Genomic DNA, 20,288 nt, shown 5'->3' with positions numbered 1-20,288 from the left:
GGTATGGCAGTGAGGGCAGGTTCAGAAGTCCATCCAGAGGTCCAAAATAATGGAAAAGTATTTGGAATGTCTGGGCTAGCAAAATTTTCTTATTTTTCTGATACATGCAACAGCTTCTACAAATGACATACAAAAAGATTATTAGACTAACAAGCATTAATATTCCAAATGCAATGTCTCCTAGGGAGGAGGTCACACTATGGGAAGATGCATTGTAGCCATCCACAAAGTCCCTGACCTGTCTGGTCTTTTTATTTTTTTAATTTAAGTATAGCTTTTCTTCCCTCTTCCATATTTATTTGGATCTTGTGATATTGTTACTTAGAATAGTTAAGCATTTGAACTAGTTTTTGGTTCTCAACCCTCAAATCTTCCTTTGGCCATCCAATTTCCAAGGAACAACTCCATGAGGCGTATTCAATTTTATCTCAAGGAAAAATTGATCTTCTATATCCAGATTACTGTACGTTTAGACAACTGTTTATCTGTCCTGGAGCTAGTGACACTATAGTCCCTAATTCAGTCATAATTGTCTCTTTCTAGCAAGGGAGTGGGGCTCTCTGGCATTATCAAAAAAAAATGTGAAAAAAAAAGTCTCCCCATATGCACCCCGGTGGCTGAGAGAAACGTTTCGACAGAAGTTTTCTGGAGACACTGTAATATGCCGTGTTTGGACGGCTGTGGCCGGGAGTGGAAAGGAGCGACACAAAAGGTGATTCCAGTGTCAAGAAGGAAATCAACCGGTTTTCCTTCTGCTTCCACAGTTACCCAAGGCTCTGGATTTCCAACAGTTGGTTCAAAAGGAGCCACCGTGAAGAACCCCAGGCCCATCAGTCTCTTTCAGGGACACTGGTTATCTGAGCCCTTGCAGACTGAGGTCCCCAAGGGCATTCAGATTTTCCAGTGAATGTCTCCACACAAGGGGCATGGCTTATGGGGTTTCGACTTCTGTTGTCCCCTCTGACATTCTTGTTTCCGGTGCCGTGATCGGCCACATAAATGGCACTTGGTGCCAGAACCTAGGGATGTCTAATCTGGCCTAGTGCATAAGGCCACGACTATGGCCTTAGATTTTTTTTAAGCCTCCTTTCTTGTTCCTTATTCTCCTCTCTATCTCAGTTGTAATATGCCCAATTGGTAGCTCGTAAGAGCTTCTCCAGGGTCCCTTCTGGGCCAACAGCCAATTTTTGCAGCTTCCTTCAAATACCTGGGGCCGATTGAGTGACAAATTTGTCCTTTAGAATCGTCTCAGCTTCGGGGGGTATCAGGGAGATAGCCGTATATTTAACTTTAACCTTTCCAGGAAGGCCACCAGGCTGTCATCCTGTGTCTGTAAAATGGTGGCTAACTTAGCATAATTTAAGGGTTTAACCTTAGATTTCCTTACCCACAAAGCTTGGAAGTGGCAGCAATACCCTTCTCCAATGGGACTATCATAGTCCCAGTTAGGGTCTTGGGGCAGAACTGCCTGAACCCCAGTAGGGAACTGGGAGTCCCTATAGGACCTCCAGTCCCGTGAGAATTAAGGAGTTGCTCATCCCCATATCTCTCGGCTGCTGCCAAAACATCACGCTTTTCTGTCTCGTGAAGAGTCTAAATCAATAAAAGCATTGTATCTTTCCGAGTCAACTCAAAAACATACCTAATATTCTGAAAAGCCTCTACATACTTATCTGGATCATCAGAAAATTTACCTATTCTTTTACCTGTCTTAAGTCATGCAATGAAAAGGTTTCTTGTAAATCTTATCTTGGTGGTGCCTTCCCGTGTTTCTCCTTCCAGCACTCTAGCTTCTTGTGGTGGCAACACACCTGCTACCTTACGGGGAGGGCCTGGCTAAGGTGGGCAGTAGGGAGCAGAAGTGCACGTTTTTAAGTCTGGATCGAGGTCCCGAGGAGAAGAAGGTTGGGGTAGAAGACTTCCCTTCCTCCTTTTCTAGGTCTGCTTTGGGTACGGGCAAGGGGACATTAGTTCCCTCGCTTCATCATTGTGAACCCTCGGAAAGAGTTGCCCATAAGGCCAGGATCGACCTTACACATATCTCGATTTTCTCTTAAGGTCCCCAGAACACTGAACATAGGAGATTTCCCCCCGTTCTCCCTCACGTTTGCAAAACAGGTCAAACTGTAGCATAGCATGACAATTGATATTTCCCTATGGCCGGCAGATTTCCTCCTCCAGTTTGTATTGGGGCCAAGCCTTGGTGCAAAAGAAAATGAATCACTTTTTCTTTAGGGTTTGGGGATCAAAATCATCCCAGTTTTTCCGAATACATCCCAAAGGAACATTGGCCTTGGTTAGGGATTTGCCCATCTATAGGAAAAAGAAGGAAAAGGCATCCCTTATCTCAATTTCCTATAGCTAGCTGGGAGAAACCTCATCTTGACTCTGACTGCTGGCCAGCAGAAGCCTCATCCGTAGGCCCCATGTTTTGGCTGGCTATCCAACTGGAAGTCGAAAGTCCTGTCAGTCTTGCGAGGTGCTGGGAGTACGTGCTCTTACCCAGCCTTGACCCTACCACCGAGAGTTGACCCGTCTTCCCCGGTTTCTCCTACCCCTCCAGTTTCCTCCCTGTGGGACTTTGGGGGTATTGACTATGACCAAGCAAGATTCCCTTGGTTGTCGAGGGATGCATTAATTTTATTTTGGCCCTACAGAAATTTACATATCAATCATAATAAAGCTGTTCCTCTTTACAATATATTTTAAAAGGCTGGCAAAAACCTTTTCCTAAGGATAAAATCGGGCATTGAGGGGGGCTCAAAGGCCCAAAGCCAAGGTCTATTCCCTTGCCTTTTTTTTTTTTTCCAGCAACGCCCACACAAATATGTTCCAGCCATGTGGGTGTCCATTTAAAGTCACTAGATGGGTACAAGTCGGCACACACTGGGCTAAGTGTAGCCAAATGACTCCCATGTATCCCGGTAAAAGCCCTTCATGTGTCACCCCTCACATGACACAGGCACCCATTCCTCCGCCCTGCAGAAACAACACACATGCGGAGCATTTGGAGGCCGCCAGTGAGGACACTGCTTCCATCTGGCCAGCCTTTGGATCAAAAGAGGGGCAATTTCAACAAAGGCTTGAGCAAAACAAGTCAAAAGAGAGAGCTGCCCTGCCCTTTTGGTTCAAATCATAGTCCTTTCCATCTTTTTGTGCAGACAAAGGAGAAAAAAAAAGAAAAAACTTTACCCTTTTTTTTCCTAAAAGCATTTTAACCTTTGTCCATCCGACCACACATTAAGATTCCTTTCCAAAGATTTCCTTTCACAAACCTTCTACAACTTTGCATTTAGATTTTGTCCCAAGCCATTCCTCTCCAAACGACCATTCTCACTTAGGACAAAATTATTTTCTTTTACCTCCAACAAAAATGTATTTCCATTTTTTTTGGTAATTTTTTTTACATAGCTACTTTTACGTACAAAGTTGCTTTCCTTATTTCCATCAGTCTTAACTGCATCTAGCAGAATTTTAACTTTTAGAAACCTTAGTCTCCAGTGAAAAATAAGTAGTTGCCATTTGTGAACTGTGATTTATGGCAAATTTATGAATCTATCAAGCACAAAGCATGTTTACCAACAGACCCAAATAGCCTCAGTTTCTCTACAATAAGAACTTAAAAAGCACAAACCTATGTTTAGCAATCAGTGTTTTAGCATTTTATCTGATTAGGTATCCAATGGATTTGATCCCTTGTATTGTGCAAGCAAAAGTTTCAGGCTATCAAAGACTTTGAAAGCTATCTTAACAATTACCCATGAAAACTTGAGATAGAATAAGCCATCATTTTAAGTCATCTTGTTGCTAACAAACTGCAACAGAGACAACAGGAACTCATTAACCTTAAGTAAACCTGGTTAATAAAACAAAAACATCAAGGCTGCCATGAGTTCCTTGAGGAAGGTCACGCTCTGAATATTTCAGGTGTCAGGGAGCTGCAGGGAGATTTATTTCAGCTACATTTCTCTTGCCTTTGTTTTCTTAATCATTTTCCACCCCGAGGGGGTCCTCTATTTCTCCCTTTCCTTTCAATCATCTTCTCCACAGTAGTCACCATAATCTTTACTTTCTGGTTTTGTCTCTCCTCACCCCTCTTTACGAATCTTTTGTACCTCCCTGAGCAATTCTGTCCACCTCTCATTCCATCCATCCATCCATCTTCTATAACTTTCTGGAAATATCAGGCCAACTTCTAGTGACAAAATTAACCTTCAGGAGACCTTGCCCCATGGGGTCCTCCGGATCTAGGCCTGAATATTTCCTCATTGGATCCCTAAGCCTCTGTAAGAAATCAGTTGGGGTTTCCTCCTCTTACTGTATCCCAAAAGCCTTACCAACATTCTGCCATCTTGGAGCTGATTCCCTGATTCCTTTGATTATTAGCTCTCCTAAATCCTACATCCTAACCCTGTCCCAAGGATCATTACTGTCCTAATCAGGGTCTATATTGGGAAGCTTTTGTTCAGCTGGCTGAACACCCTGGCCAGGAGAATAAGTTTCATATTTAATGCTGATAACTCTAAACATATGTCTATCTTAGTTAAACAACAAACTTGCAAATTAGTTTTTAAACATTGACTATGGTCCACCTGCATCCGCTTAAAAGTCAATCACTTGTTCCCCATTATCAGTTTTTACCTGGGACACCAGTGGGGGAAATCTGAAGTGGGCCACCCAAGTGGGTGCTCTTTGCTCCTTGACATGGAGGGTGGGAGGAGCCAATGGTGTGGGAGGCACCAAGGAGGGTTCGGAATCAGTTATGCAGGCTGCACCCTCAGGTGGTGCAAGAACAGGAGGAGAGGGAGGGGAAGGCAGAAGAGGTGAGGTGCTAGCAGAAGGCAGAGAAAGAAGATTCCCAGTTCTAAACCTTGTCAGCTCAGAGGGAGGAGCAGACGTCCTGGGTTTTTTTGTTTGGTTGGTTTTTGTTTATTTGTTTTTCCAACTGAAGTGGAAAGACCGGAGAAGACAGGGAATTTCCCTAAAACAAAAGGAAGGAATTTCGGCAGCTGCTTGAAAGTACCGCTTAAAGACTCCCTCCTAGTGTAGACTAACCACAGACAACTGGCTCTAATTATCATAGTCATTAACCCAGGAAATGAATGAGAGAGACACCCCCACATACAGCTCCTCCAGCAACCTCGGTTTTTTTGGAGGCCTGTTTAGACAATCATCCAATATATCAAGAGGGAGTTTACTAGCCAAACACATTTGGGCAAACACGTTCTGCAAAAGGCCCTCAGTTCTGGATCCTCATGTAGGGCCAGAAAGCCTGGACACGGGGTACCTCAGTCCATTTGCCCTGTTTCTTACAGAAGAGGTCTGTATTAAAATTAGTGTCCCGTTAATTTACTTCATCTCCTAAGGAGTGTTGACTGACCCCAGTATTACAAAAGATCAGTTTTTTGTTTTTTGTTTTGTTTTTTAGATCTTGCAATCTGAACTGATTCCAGTGGGTTAAAAGGCATCCCAAGGGAGAGTCCTTGGTGACTGAAGAAGATCCCTTGTTTCCTCAGTTTCAGAGACTATAATCCCTTTCCTCCAGTGTACTAGAACTTGTCATTCACATAAAGGGCCCTATAGATCAGTCTTCCTCTAAGCCAAAAAACAGATGGCCCTTTAATTGGGTCTTTAGTCCAAACGAAACAGCAGAATTTGATCATTTTATGTTTGTCCTTATTCCTTATACGAGGAGTGTCCTCCCAGTACCATAACGTTCACCCCAGCAGACTATCTGGGGGAATCCGAAGAGACCCGCCTCTTTCTGGGTGTCTCTTCCCTTACCCCTAAGCCTGGAGTTTTTGTTCCTCATCCTCCACCAGGCTAGTTCCTGCCTCTGAGTTTCCCTGGGGTGCTCAATCCCCCTTAATGGAGGTTTCTTGCACTTTCCAGAACCGACTGCATCTGTCGCCAGCCGTTTCCATTGCGGGAGAATGGAACCATGGATAGAGACTCCTCATTCCCTTCGTATCTGGGATATGTCTCAGTCACACACACTCAGTCTCTGAGGATTTCCCAACCCCCAAAGCAGTACTTACTGATGGGGTTTTGGGGTGATAGTGGGGTGGCCTGGAGCCAATGACCAAGGAAGAATTCTTGAAGACGTCTTTGGTGCACAAAAGTAATTTTATTAAAGCACAGGGATAGGACCCATGGGCAGGAAGAGCTGCACTGGGTTGTGACAGGTAACTGATTGTATACTCTCAGGTTGGGAAGGGGTTAGGGACAGTGTAATAAGTCTCTAAGGAATTTTGGAAGCAAGGTTTCCATGACCTTGAGGGGCTAGCTACTGTTAGAAAAATCACCATTTATTACCATTTAGTAAAACCTCAGTCATGAGACCCTTCAGGTGTCTATCAGGGGGCCATAAGCTTGGAGTATGATTCCCAGCATATATCTTGGGGGGAGTTGAGATAAAGGAAGTTTCCAAAGGAATTTTTATGTATTAGACTTACAGGACCCTGGGAGGTCAGGATAATGTTGGGCCAAGATTGTCTTTTGCTTCTAACAAAGTGTCATCATCAAGGCAGCTGAGCTCCTAGAAGGACGTCACTGCCTATTTCAAGGACTTGTCAATGGACTGTAGGCAGTAAGGGAATTTAATTTTTCACTTGCCTTTGTTTCCCACATCACCATGGCAAGCACTTATACCCCCTTACAGCTTGATGAGGGTGAAATTAGGGCTCCAGGAATCGGAGTCTATACGTTTCTGGAGATTAGGCTATGGATCAGATAGCCTTTTTCTTGCAGTTTACTAAGTTATCTGTAAACTGAAGGAGACTCCTATCTTGCATAACTGTGATCTCTATTAATCATTTGCTTCCTTTCCTTTCCCCTGTTCTTGGGCCACCAGGAGTGTCCAAGGAATATCACACATACTCCACGGGACGGTGGGGGGCGGGTCGTACTGTTAGCCTGTACTTTGCCCTCAGCTGGCCCCACGCTCCCTCATCACTTATATTCCAATTTTCCTACCTTGGTGCATGCACGGAGTCACCAGGTCACCACAATGTCTTTTACCCTTTTCCCAGCACCACTTCTTCTGCCTCCAAAGGTAAAGATTTTCGGGCTCCATGGATCCTGCCAGAGGTCAGGGCCCTCCCACAGAAAGGCTACCCAAACCGGGTTGGGGCACGTCTCCCCTGTCACAGGAGGACCTGGACCCCATGGGTCCAGGTGAATCCCAGACAGCCCCCAAATATGAGAAATGGGCCTACTCACTCAGTCAAAGGAGGGACACAGAGAGGGACTCGGAGCAGAATGAAGTGAGACTTTAATCAATGTTCGTGTAAGAGTGGGTGTCTGATGGGCCCGCACACTTGGGGCAGTTACAGCAGGCAATTTATCTCCTAGCGTGCAACTCCCTCCCCTGATTCCTCATTGGCTGAGTACTACAGAAGTTACAGTCTTACCCGGAAGTCGCCTATGCCCACGTAAGGCGAAAAGGAGTCTGATTGGAACAAATGTACATTCCTCGAGGTGACGCAGAGACTTCAGTTCTTTTGGCACATGCTCATTGCAAAGCCCGTGAAATGGAGAAGGGAAGCAGAACCAGGAAGTGAAGTGTCTAAGGGTTTGGGACTCCATTGTTGGGGGGGCCGCGGGTCACACGGGTCATTCAAGTTTCCAATAGGTTGTAGACCTATTGTTAACTGGACACCACAGCTTTTATTTGGTACTTCTGAAAACGAATCATTTCACTTCTCACAAGAGATGAGTTTGTCTTTCATAGGCCTTCCCTTGACAAATACACTGCCTAGGTGCTTTTGCTCTTCCCACCGTGTGTTGGGATATCTAATAAAACATTCTCATAATTTATTGTGTTTCCCCTCCCATTGGTGTTTACGTATAATAATGGAACTCTACAGTGTAAAGCCTTCATGGCTCAAAAGGATAAGCCTAATGACAATTAGGTAAATATTTGGGTAACATGGATGAGACTATTCAGGACTAAGGAGTTTGTTTGGGAACTTCTAAATCTACCACTTCCCAGGCATCATGTGCCCAAAAAAGCTGGCCTTGGCTGAGCGATCAGTTAGACTCCGGATGAGCCAGTCCATGAGGAACAAGCTTCCTCATTCATGTAGGAACCCAGGATAGCGGGCTCCTCTGGTTCATCAAAGGGATGATGGTTTCAGAGGCAGAGTGAGACTTAGAAGCAATTTATAGCAGCTTCCTACTTAAGGTTAGGATCCAAAATCTACTCCAGTCCATCTCCCCTACCCCTATCTCGAACTTTATTTTCTTTTAAGAATTTGGGGCGCCTGGGTGGCTCCGTCGGTTAAGCGGCCGACTTCGGCTCAGGTCATGATCTCGCGGTCCGTGAGTTCGAGCCCCGCGTCGGGCTCCGTGCCGACAGCTCGGAGCCTGGAGCCTGTTTCGGATTCTGTGCCTCCCTCTCTCTGACCCTCCCCCGTTCATGCTCTGTCTCTCTCTGTCTCAAAAAATAAATAAACGTTAAAAAAATATTTAAAAAGAATTGTATTAGCCTAACCAAACACAAACCACCTGGGTTGAAATCCCAGTTCTGCTGCTTGTCTCAGGACAGTCCTGAGCAGCTCACCTAATGCCTCTAAGCTTATTTTCTCACTGTAGAATTAGGGAAAATAGCAGTGCCCCCCTTATAGGATTGTTCTCCCCTCCATAATAAGTTTGTGAATGCAAAAGAACTTTCTATGCACAGAGGGATATGGGAAAACGAATGGTTGTTATCATCTGTAACCTTCCATCTCTTGACTCCCTGACCCTGACAGGTGCCATTCACATTCCAACAGTGTCTTTTGGCCCCAAGGAGTTAAACACAACAGCCCTGGCCGAGTTTGGAGAATACATTCGTTCAGCTCAGCCACAACCCGTCGCCCCCCCCCGCCCCCCCCCCCCCCCCGCCCCCCGCGGGGAGGGGGCAGTAGCCCTGGAGACATGATTCTTTTACAAGGTGATAAAGAGCTTCTTTTGTTACTGACCAGAGGACAGCCAAATTCTGTGGGCCTATTTTGAGTTTATACACCATGGGGAGGAATAGAAGGTCTCCAGGAGTCAGAACAGTGGCAGAGTACAGACCGTAGATTTATTTGGCCTTTGAAGGGGTCCCTGGGTGGCTCAGTCGGTTAAATGTCTGACTCTTGATTTAGGCTCAGGTCATGATCTCACAGTTCATGAGTTCAAGCCCGTGTCGGGCTCTGTGCTGGCAGCGTGGGGCCTGCTTGGGATTCTTTCTTTCTCTCCTTTTGCCTCTGCCCCTCGCTTGCTAGTGCTCTCTCTATTTCTCAAAATAAATAAATATTTTTTAAAAACCTTATTAGGGCACCTGGGTGGCTCAGTCGGTTGAGAGTCCAACTTCAGCTCAGGTCATGATCTCACGGTTCATGAGTTTGAGCCCCGTGTGGGGCTCTGTGCTGACAGCTCAGAGCCTGGAGCCTGTTTCAGATTCTGTGTTTCCCCCTCTCTCTGCCCCTCTCCCACTCACACTCTATCACTCTGTGTCTCTCAAAAATGAATAAACATTAAAAAAAATTGTTTTAACTTTATTGGAGCATCTGGATGGCTCAGTCGGTTAAGCATCTGACTTTGGCTCAGGTCACGATCTTGTGGTTCATGAGTTCAAGCCCCACATCGGTCTCTGTACTAACAGCTCAGAGCCTAGAGCCTGCTTCAGATTCTATGTCTCCCTCTCCCTCTACTTCTCCCTTCTCTCTCTCTCTCTCTCAAAAATAAATAAACATTAGGGGCGCCTGAGTGGCTTAGTCAGTTAAGCGTCCGATTTTGGCTCAGGTCGTGATCTCACAGTTTGTGGGTTTGAGCCCCACGTCTGGCTCTGTGCTGACAGCTCAGAACCTGGAGCCTGCTTTGGATTCTGTGTCTCCCTCTCTATCTATCCCTCTCCCACTCACACTCTGTCTCTCTCTCTCTCTCTCAAAAATAAATAAACATTAAAAAATAAATAAAGAAATAAGTAAACATTAAAAAAAAGAAAAAAATTTATTTGGCCTTTGAAAAACTAAGACATGTAGCTAGTTGGGTTGGAGTTTGAACTCTCCCTATCTTTGCCCTAAATATGCATCAGTCAATAAATATGATGCAATCAAACGGCAGGGCTAGGAAAAGAAATAAAAGGCACAGCATAAGAATAAGTAGGACCAGGAATTCCTTCTTCTGTGCAAGTTTCCAGAACTATACCCCATGTGCCTCCCACCCCTACCTCCAAATACACCTATGTACACACCCCACCCACCCAGGCCCTTTCTTGGATTCTTTACTGCCCCGTTTCTGAACTTTGAGTCAGTCAGCAACTTTGTGAGCTGAAGAAAGGATGGGTCAAGAAGAAGAAGGAGACTTGGAACTCCCCACCCCCTGTGTGAAAAGCTCATGGAGAGTAGCGAGACCCTCTTCCTAAATCAAATAAAAGACCAGCTTCTCCAAAGTTGTTGGGGGTGGAAGAGGCTGGCCTAGGTACTTGGCTGCACCCAGTAGTCCCTTCTCTACCACTGCCTGTGACCTGAGTAATTGACCTTGAGAACATCCACACCCTCAGGCAGAAGCATGGCTTTACGCCAGGCAGAACAATCTCTCCATATTTGCCATGTACAGTAAGAATATTATTTTTAAAAAAAGGTCTTTCTTCTTTTTTTTTTTTTGATATAAGGGTCGTGTTTGGTCCCAAGTAATTTGGATATCGGAGACTACTATATTTAAAATTTAACTGGGGCGCCTGGGTGGCTTAGTCGGTTAGGCGTCCGTCCGACTTTGGATCAGGTCACGGTCTCCATACTTCATGAGTTCAAGCCCCACGTCGGGCTCTGTGCTAACAGCTCAGAGCCTGGCACCTGCTTCGGATTCTGTGTCTCCCTCTCTCTCTGTCCTTTCCTTGCTTGCTCTCTGTCTCTCTCTCTCAAAAATAAATAAACATTAAAAAGAAAGAAAGAAAGAAAGAAAGAAAGAAAGAAAGAAAGAAAAGAAAAGAAAATTACACACCCCTAGCATCTGTATAACCCTGTAGCATATACTTGACATAACATGTTAGAGATCAGACCAAGTCAGATCTTGATCTTTTAGCTGTCATAATGATGGAATCTTGATGTGCACATTATTACATAGTAGTGGCACATTAAAAGATGAGGAAGAGGAATTTTAGAGATTGTCTCGGCAAATCAGAAATCAGACTGACTTTGTTCCAGAAGGCTTCCTAAAGGACGCTTATGTTTTGTTAAAAAGGGAGGGGCACTTGGGTGGCTCAGTTGGTTAAACGTCCGAGTTCGGCTCAGGTCACGATCTCACAGTTCATGGGTTCAAGCCCCATGTCGGGCTCTGTGCTGACAACTCAGAGCCTGTAGCCTACTTTGGATTCTGTGTCTCCCTCTCTCTCTGCTCCTCCCCTGCTCTCACTCTGTCACTGTGCCTCTCAAAAATAAGTAAACATTTTTAAAAAGAATGTTTTTTAAAGGGGCAGGGGTGCGCATTTTGTATCAAATGGTAGAAAAACCAAAGGCAATTGTTATATCTGGCTTTCTCTCTCGCTGTTTTTCATCCCTTTCCCTCTAGTCTTTCCTACAGTTTTCAAAACCAGCTTTGTCCAGCATGAAGTCATAGGAGAGTACAGTCACCTGTTCACCGTCCAAGGCTCAGATCCCAGCCTGCAGCCCTACATGCTTCTGGCTCACAGTGATGTGGTGCCTGCCCCTGACGAAGGATGGGAGGTGCCCCCCTTCTCTGGGTTGGAGCGTGATGGCTTTATCCATGGCCGAGGCACACTGGACAACAAGAACTCTGTAATGGTGAAGCACTTTGTTCCCTTCGCCTTGGGGCCCTAAGGATTTGCCCAGGATGGTGAAGCTCTCGCCTGACCCCCGGGAGGCAGAAGGTTATGGTAGAAAAAACCTTAGCTCCAGGAGACTTGGGTTCTAGCCATCACTTCTCTCGGTCTTGATTTCTCAACTGGGAAATAAGGGCTAGAGTAGGTGATCTCCAGGGATCCTTGTAGCTCTGACAGCGACACATTTATCCTTTTCTCCAGGTGGTAAATGTTTTACGCAGAGCCACGCTTCCTCACATCGCATCCCCCAGGACCACTTGAGCTTGTTCTCTTTCAAGACAGTCTGTCTGATCGCACCGGTCCTGATGCAGTCAGCTGACTGTCCCCAATGCCCTGATACTCCTTCTTCCATTGTGCTTCTATCCCCCAGGCAATCCTGCAGGCCCTGGAGCTCCTGCTGCTCAGAAACTACATCCCCCGAAGATCTTTCTTCATTGCTCTGGGCCATGATGAGGAGGTAGAGCCTCCTTACCCCATAAACTATCTCTAGGACCCCTATTTGGAGTGGGGGGAAGGGTGTTTAACTCTAGTGCAGCTTGCTTCCCAGCTGCAGGGCCTCCAGAATATGGTGTGGTGGTTTGCCACCTTCTCTAGGTATCTGTGTGCCAAAACTGTCTAAATCCCCTGACCAAGATGCAGATTCCCAGGCCCTGTGACATAGATTGGAATTTGTTGTTACAAGACTTTATATTTTTTAGAGCAGTTTTAGGTTCACAGCAAAAATGAGAAGGTTGACAGATTTCCCTTACACCGCCTACCCACACACATGCACAGCCCCCGCCATAATCAACATTCCCACCAGAGTGGCATTTGTGACAGTTGATGAACCTACATTGACAACTCGTAATGACCCAAAGGCCTAGTTTACACTAAGGTTTACTCTTGGTGTACATTCTGTTGGTTTGGACAATTGTATAATGACACGTATCCCCCATTTATAGTCTCTTACAGAGTAGTTTCACTGCCCTAAAAATCCTCTGTGCTCCACCTCTCCATCCCTCTCTCCCTCCCCCAACCCATGGAAACCACTGAACTTTTTAGTGTCTCCATAGTTTTGCCTTTTCCAGAAAGTCATATAGTTGGACTCATACAGTATGTAGCCTTTTAAGGTTGCCTCCTTTCATTTAGTGATACTCATAGATCTGAATTTCTAACAGACTCCCTGGTAATAGCTGAGGCGGGCAGGTGTTCCATCAGTGACACCTGAGAAACACTGGTGTGCTAGAAAGAGAACCAACAGGGAGCAAGGAATCAATGTTTTATTTCCAGTGATGTCAGTTACTTTGACCTTGGGCCAGTCACCTCCTTCTGTGGGTCCCAGTCTCCTCATTTGTGAAATGAAGGCAATTTGGCCCTTTCAGCTGTGACATTCCAAGATTCTGTGAAGCAGGGTTGTGTAAGGCCCTTGCCTTCCCTCTCCCCCACCCCAAGAAGGAGACTGGGAAGGGAGGTTCTGTAGTGCCTAGCAATGCTGAATGGGTCTTCATTAGCTGTTGGAGGTCTGGCTGAGGAGCACTGTGGTTGTGGGTTCGATGTCTACAGATCTCAGGCCACAATGGGGCTCAGAAGATTTCAGCCCTGCTACAGGCAAGGGGTGTCCAGCTGGCCTTCATTGTGGACGAGGGTAACTTCATCTTGGATGGTTTCATTCCCAACCTCAAGAAGCCCTTTGCCATGTGAGTAAAGTACCCCATCCCCCCCGCCCCCACCTTGGAAGGTGTTCTCATCCCATTTCAGATGACCCCAGCCTGGTGTCTGTGGGCCATACTAAGACAACTCTTTCTTTTACCCCTCTTGCCCTGATCTTCAACCAGTTCTGGGCTCCCCCTTCGCTTTCTCCTCTATTGTAGATTGTTTACAGCAGCATGAAGCCAACCTCCTAGCCCTCTAAACCACTGGTCCCATGGGATAATTCAAGGGGGGAGGAAGTCGGGAGGGCCCTCTCTGATCCTCTCCTACAGCATTGCAGTCACAGAGAAGGGTGCAATTAATCTCATGCTGCAAGTAAACATGACTCCAGGCCACTCTTCAGCTCCTCCAAAGGAGACGAGCATTGGTATCCTCGCAGCCGCCGTCAGCCGGTAAGCAACACCTGCCTCTGCCCCCTTGCCAGACTCGGGTTGGGAGACTTGGCGCTCTCCCACTTTGAGTTTGAAGGGGCTAAGCTGCCTGGCCTGAAGCTGGGCTGAGAAGCCGCGACGGGGGCCACAGAGAGGACAGAGCCACCAGTACCCAGGCGGGGGCTAGAGATCAGAAGAGGGTTTATCCATATTGCAAGCGAGAGCTGGCCAATAAAAGCTAGGTCAGGACACGAGGGCTGCAGGCCGCAGGTGAGCATTTCAGGGTCTCACCTCTGGCTGGGTTTTCTTAGCAAAGTGGGAAGATCTGTATTAAGTCAGTGAAATATGTAACCGATTATCTAGCAGTGTTTAAGGCTTTGTGCCCAGTGATGGGCATACAATGGTGGAAAAAACAGACAGTCCCTTTCCAGAAGGAACTCACAGTTCGCAGCAGAGACTGATAATTGTGCTACAGTGTGGTAGGTGACATGACAGTGGGGGTGCCTCCCTGGACCTGGTAGACAGGGACAGCTTCTTCCGATGGACTAGAGGTGGTTCCATCTGTGCTTGGAGATCTCCAAACGGGTGGGTCGGTGGAGGTGATAGGAAGGTGAATGAGAGACATCCTCACCAGGCCTGTTGAAAAATCCTGTCTCCCTCCTTCTCTTCAGACCCCTGACCTTTGACTGGGGTTGGGGAAGTCTTGAGAACCCCATTCTCTTCTAGACTGGAGCAGACACCAATGCCAAACATGTTTGGAAGCGGACTACTGAAAATGACATTGCAGGAACTGGCACATGAGGTGGGAGAAGGAGTCTCACACGCTCCTGGTCAGCTGTGGAAGGGGAAGAAAGGGTGGCAGAGGAGTAGCTTCTAGAGTAAGAGAAGGGCCCACTGCTGACCAGGGCTCTGCACATGCTCACCTGTTTTCAGCCAGAGGCTGAGCCAAGGCTTAAAGATCTGGCTTGGTCCAGGGCTTTAGTGCTTCTCTGAGACCCTGAGACCTGACACAACCAGGCACCCTTTGGGAACTGGTTCCCACCCATCCTGGAGGCTACCACTGAGGGCCCTCAAGGCAGATATAAAGCAGGGAGAGACCCAGGCCTCAGGTACAGTGACCCTGGTAGGCTGACGCCTCTGAGATCCCGCTGACCTGGTTCTTTCCCTTGCAGTTTCCCTTCCCTACCAATATAATCTTGAGCAACCTGTGGCTATTTGGGCCCCTTGTAAGCAGGTAAAGTTTTCTCTTTCCTTCTCGCTCATCCTCCCCTCCCACCAGACCTAGCCAGTCCCCACTCCTTGGCTTAACTGGGCTTGACTAATCATCCCTTAGCCACCAGATGCTACATCTAGTTCATATACAGGATGTCCCTCTTAGTCTTAAAGATCTCCAAGATTCAGGAAACTGGGTGCTCTTCAACCTGTTCTTTCTTCACATTAGATGGTTTTCCTATTGTCTGATCTTTGTCCTTTTGCTTTAGGTTAATAGAGAGGAATTACATAACCAATGCACTGGTCAGGACCACCACGGCACTCACCATGTTCAATGCAGGAGTCAAGGTAACATCTCCTGGATCCTCCCCTATACCTTTTCTTCAATGCCCACCCAGCCCTCTACCCTTTGGCTTTATCTCCTGTCTCCTTCTTCCTTCTCGGATTACAGTTTGAATAATAGGAAGGCCCAATGCTGAATTGTACAATGGTATCAGTTGGGTAAGTCACAAGAGCAGGTGTTCTAGCTGCGGTCCATAAGCCCTCTGAAATTGCCAGGTTTTACATATGTGTATTTCGAGGGGTGTCCATGGCCCCTCTCAGGTTCCTTGGGTCCGTACCCCTTCAAAAGCAACCATTACACTAGTATGAAGGAGGGTTGTTTGGGAGTTAATTTTTGTGAACTATACTCATTCAACGTGATATATATTTACCTAGCATGTTGGTCATGTAGACTAAATATTCTAACATGTATACCATCAAGGCTCTTTTGATTATTCTTCATCATACTTTGGAAGATTTATCCACCTAACAAATTTAATGAATGACTAATGTCTTTTCCCCTAGTGTTACCCTGTGTTGAAAGAGAGAAACTCACCCGCCATTTATAAAGTCTATGATAACATTCGTGATATATACAACACATAATATGTATACATTGTCATCTCCCAAAATACACTAAATAATGGGTAACCTTAGCAAACATAAATTCTATAAAGTTTACTCTCACAGTAATAAGTTTTGAGTGATTGTTTTTTTCCAGGAACTACTTTTTGGCAAACTGGTCTACTTCCATTTAGATTAGCCACTAAGGGGCATCTCTGTTTAAAGGAAGAAGCCATGGAGTGCCTGGGTGGCTCAGTCAGTCGAGTGTCCAACTCTTGATCTCAGCTCAGGTCTTGATCTCAGGGTCGTGAGTTCAAGGTCCACATTGGGCTCTGTGCTGGGTATGAAGCCTGTGAAAGAAGGAAAGGGAGGGAGGGAGAGACAGAAGGAAGGAGGGACGAAGGAAGTCACAGCCACACTTGTTAGCCTGGGCCTAGGCCTTTCTGAGAACTTGAGAGAAGTGACACCCTTCCAGTTACTACCAGTACCACCAGCACAACGTTAAGGAGTGCCATTCACCTTGCACACAGTGTGGCCTTGCGGAGCTCTGGTAATCTGGGGCCCAGGCTGAGCCTGGCACCCCAGTGAATTCCTGGCATGACTGACTGAAGTGTCCAGTGCGTCGGCCAGACCCGAGCTGTCTTCAGCTGCCTTAAAGTGTTCACCGGAATAACAGTACTGTGTCCTTGCATTTGAATCCCACTTTATCTGTCCAGAATCCTTTCATATTTGTTACTCTATTTGATCCTTTTCACAGCTCTCCTAGTACTATTGTTCCAATCGCCATTTGGGAAACAGAGGCACAACAGGTTATAATTATTCAAAATCATACAGGTGCTTTATAACAGCCCAGTTCTTCTGTCCCTAGTCTGGTGCTGTTTTGCACCAAACCAGTGCAAAGAAAGATTCAGAGTTCTTTCAGAACTGAGAACCTCAGTTCTGAGAACCTCAGAACAGAGGCATCTGTTCTCTCATGGCCCCTGAGGAAAAAATCCACTCAGAGCCTAACTCTCTTCTCCAATTAGGCCTGTGTTCTTCCTGGTCAGGCAGAGAACGGAGTCAAATTTTGCAATTAGACATGGGAAACCACCCTCATCGTCCCCTTCAGGGAGCAAACACACCATGACTGGCCTGCAGAGTCTCTGGGTGCCCTGTCCTGAGTAAGCTGTAACCGCTGCGGGAATGTCCTGGGCGCCCTGGGAAAGACAGCGTAGGCACAAGACTGCCAGTGGCGCTGCACGGGGCCAAAAGAGACATGTCCAGGTGGTCACAGAGAAAACAGTCTTGCTCTGAGCAGCTCTCCAGGCCCAAGAAGCATGGAGATCTGACCTAACACAGAAACACATCTCTAGCTCTGAACATTACCACTTGTCAAGGGTCCAGAGAAGACAAGGGGCTGGCCAAAACGTAAGCCCTGGACCTTTCAATCAAGTCAGCTTCCTTTTTCTCTACTGGGGATGGTTGGCCCTTCCTGGGTGGGGAGCACAGGTGGCTCAGCCCAGGGTTTGTGGTTCCCTCTCCAGGTGAATGTCATCCCCCCGGTGGCCCAGGCCATAATCAACTTCCGGGTTGACCCTGCACAGACAGTCCAGGAGGTATGTAACCTGTGTTTCCAACAACTGGCTCAGTGTCAGGGAGGTGTGGTCCTCTGGATTTGGGTTTAGCTGCAATCCCAGGGCCGGCCAACCTGCTTTTGTTGACTTGTTCAATAACATCGACAATTTTCGAAGGCTTCTGGGTAGCTGGCTAGGAATAGGAGACCTCTGGTACAGGGAGCCTGGGGGCGGGAGATGACTCCTGATAAATGGTGACAACTGCGTGTGGCACTGTCCTAAGGGTACACGTGCTCATTGAATGCCCACCGCCCACTATGAGGTAGGAATTGTATCATCCTTCTTTAACAGGGAAACTGAGACACAGATCAAAAAGACAGGTAAGTGGGCACCTAGGCGGCTTAGTGAGTGAAGCATCTGACTTCGGCTCAGGTCGTGATCTCACGGTTTGTGAGTTTGACTCCACGTCGGGTGAGCTCCAGCCCCGCTTGGGGTGAGCATGAGCCCCATTTCTCTTTCTTCCTCTCTCTCTCTCTCTGCCCCTCACTCACTTGCACCCTCTCTCTCTCTCAAAAACAAAACAAGACAAACAAACAACAGCAGGTGAGTGACTTGCCCAGGATTGCACATCTAGCAGGCTAGTTCCAGAACCGCCACACCGGATGACGATTAAAACAATTAGGGGTGAACGGCCGAAGGACCAGTGCAAGGAAGGGAACTGTCACTACCTCTGAGGGTCAAGAGAGGCTTTTCTGACGGAGAAACTTGAGCTGCAATGGAAAGGACAAACAGCACCTTGTAGAAGCCAGGCGTTCAGAGTCAGGCTAAAATAACATAAGGCTAAAGAGGAGGACCGACCGGGCAAAAGTGGCAGGTGGTGAAAACGGAGTTGTAGCGTGGGGGTCAGGGCCTTGCGTACCTTGCTGAGGATTTGGGGCTCTGATTGGCGGACAGGGGGAACCGTTAGAGGTCTTCCAACAGGGCCGTGATGTCCCCAGCTGTGCTTTTAGGAAGCTGGTGCTGGTGGCAATGCAGAGGAAGTGTCAGAATAGGAAGAGGTGTTTGGGAAGCTGTTACAGCCTCTCAGGCAGTGGACTGGGCCCGGGTGATGGGGCGGAGAAGGGCACCTGCCAGGGACGTGGGAGATGGGGTCAGCAGAATGCGGTGCGTCCCAGGCACGGGGAGACAGAAAGGCAGGATGGCTCCAAGGTTTGTGACCTGGGTGGCTGGCCAGGTGCCGATGCCTTTAACCAAGATCAAGAGTGTAGGAAGCAGAGCAAGTTCACAGAGAAACGTAATGGTCGAGAAGTTTGAGAAGCTTATAAATTATAAATAGGCAATTATAAATACCTCGGGTTTGGACAGCGAATGAACAAGAGATACAGGCTGGAGTGTTATTAACATAAATGAAACCTCTGGAGTCAATAAAATCCCACAGGAAGGATGTGCAAAATTAGAAGTAAAGAGGATTGAGGACAGAGCCTCGCAATGGCCTGCTACAAACACCAAATTAAAAACTATTAAAATCAGTGTGTAATTGCGAGCTGTGCCCTGACGCAGAGGGCCCAGGTGCTAGTGGAGAACCAAATGGAGAACCAGACCTGGCATGGGGGTGGGCAAGTCTTCCCGGGGAAGTGGCATTTGAGCTGAAAGATAAAGGGTGAGTAGACATTATTCGGAATGTTTGTCATCTTCAGGAGAGGCTAGCTTATTTAAAAGGCAGGTTAAGCTAAAAAAAAAAAAAAGAGAGAGAGTTCAAAAGGTAAATCTAATCCTTCAAAAAATGACCTTAAGAGGCAACCCAACAACTCTCAAATGAATGATATGTTCCAGAATTCAGCAGGGGCAGGGGCAGGTGGTGTTCCCTGAGTCTCTGATGCGGATCCTCGAGGCGCAGCCCCCCTTAGACTTCATGGTCCTTTCTCCCTAAGTTCTTCACCCTGAGGGTTTTGTTTGTCCTCACGCAGGGTGGGAGGCACACCCCCTCAGTGCAGGGGGGTGGGGGCAATGGACTGATGGCCTGCCCAGAGTCACCCAGCATTCGGGGGAAGCTGGGACCGGTGTGAGCCCTGGGCTCTGCTGCTTTTCATCAAGTGCCAGCCTTTGTCCTCTCCCTGGAGGATCACGGGGCCAGGAAATCACTGAATTCCCCCTATTGAACTTCTTTCAACCAGTTTTTTTCCAGCCTCGTTCCAACTCCATGCCCTTTCCAAGGGCTGTTTTCCACCAGCTGGGGTTTGCGTCTCCCCAGATTCTGGCACTCTTCCCTCCTCTCTATTCCCGCACCATAGTGCCCTTCCCAATCTATCTCATGAGATCCCTGGACCCAGCCCGCCCACCTGCCCCAGTGAGGAATGAATGGAAAGTCTCCCATCATCCTGAAAGCACACAGCACCCTTTCGTTCTGGTCCTTTCTCTCCCTCATGCCCTGGTTTCATGCATCGGGTTCTGTCCCCAGATATCGTGCTGGTCCGAGGGCCAAGGGTACAGGGCCTAGGACTGGATCCGGCAGGAGCATAAACAGTTCCCAGAACCTTCTTCCTCCACCTCTAACTGGGTTCTCCCATGTTGTGGCTGTAAATAGGTCCCTGGCACCTGGTTATGAAGAACAGTCTTCAGAAATGTGCCAGGCTACCCTGTAGAAGGTTTGTGCTGAATGGGCCTCAAGGAGAAAAATAAGGCTACTGGGAGATGTTTCAGGAAGCCCCCACTTAAAGGAGAGTTTGGGAATATGGTACCTTGGATGATAATGAGTTTCTCAGAGGGTGG

At 47.2% G+C, this 20,288-nt stretch overlaps 1 protein-coding gene across 2 annotated transcripts in view; it reads left to right on the top strand.

Annotated features, from left to right (window-relative positions):
• The window catches only part of PM20D1 (peptidase M20 domain containing 1), a 33,338-nt gene that overhangs the window by 2,898 nt on the left and 10,152 nt on the right, over positions 1-20,288 (top strand). Inside the window, exons 2-10 of one of the 2 annotated variants that reach the window (XM_040462029.1) lie at positions 8,754-8,838; positions 11,537-11,765; positions 12,180-12,266; positions 13,352-13,485; positions 13,771-13,890; positions 14,596-14,671; positions 15,042-15,103; positions 15,351-15,429; positions 17,490-17,561. In XM_040462029.1, coding sequence (XP_040317963.1) covers positions 8,754-8,838; positions 11,537-11,765; positions 12,180-12,266; positions 13,352-13,485; positions 13,771-13,890; positions 14,596-14,671; positions 15,042-15,103; positions 15,351-15,429; positions 17,490-17,561 — 944 coding nt within the window. Of the gene's footprint in view, positions 1-8,753; positions 8,841-11,536; positions 11,772-12,179; positions 12,267-13,351; positions 13,486-13,770; positions 13,891-14,595; positions 14,672-15,041; positions 15,104-15,350; positions 15,430-17,489; positions 17,562-20,288 lie in introns of both variants that reach the window. The other variant, XM_040462028.1, reaches the window with a different exon arrangement.

This window comes from Herpailurus yagouaroundi, unplaced genomic scaffold, assembly GCF_014898765.1.
Source record: "Herpailurus yagouaroundi ecotype Mexico unplaced genomic scaffold, PumYag 308, whole genome shotgun sequence".
NCBI lineage: Eukaryota > Metazoa > Chordata > Mammalia > Carnivora > Felidae > Herpailurus > Herpailurus yagouaroundi.
Note: the sequence above shows the minus strand (reverse complement) of the source record. Positions and strands in the feature narration are given on the sequence as shown.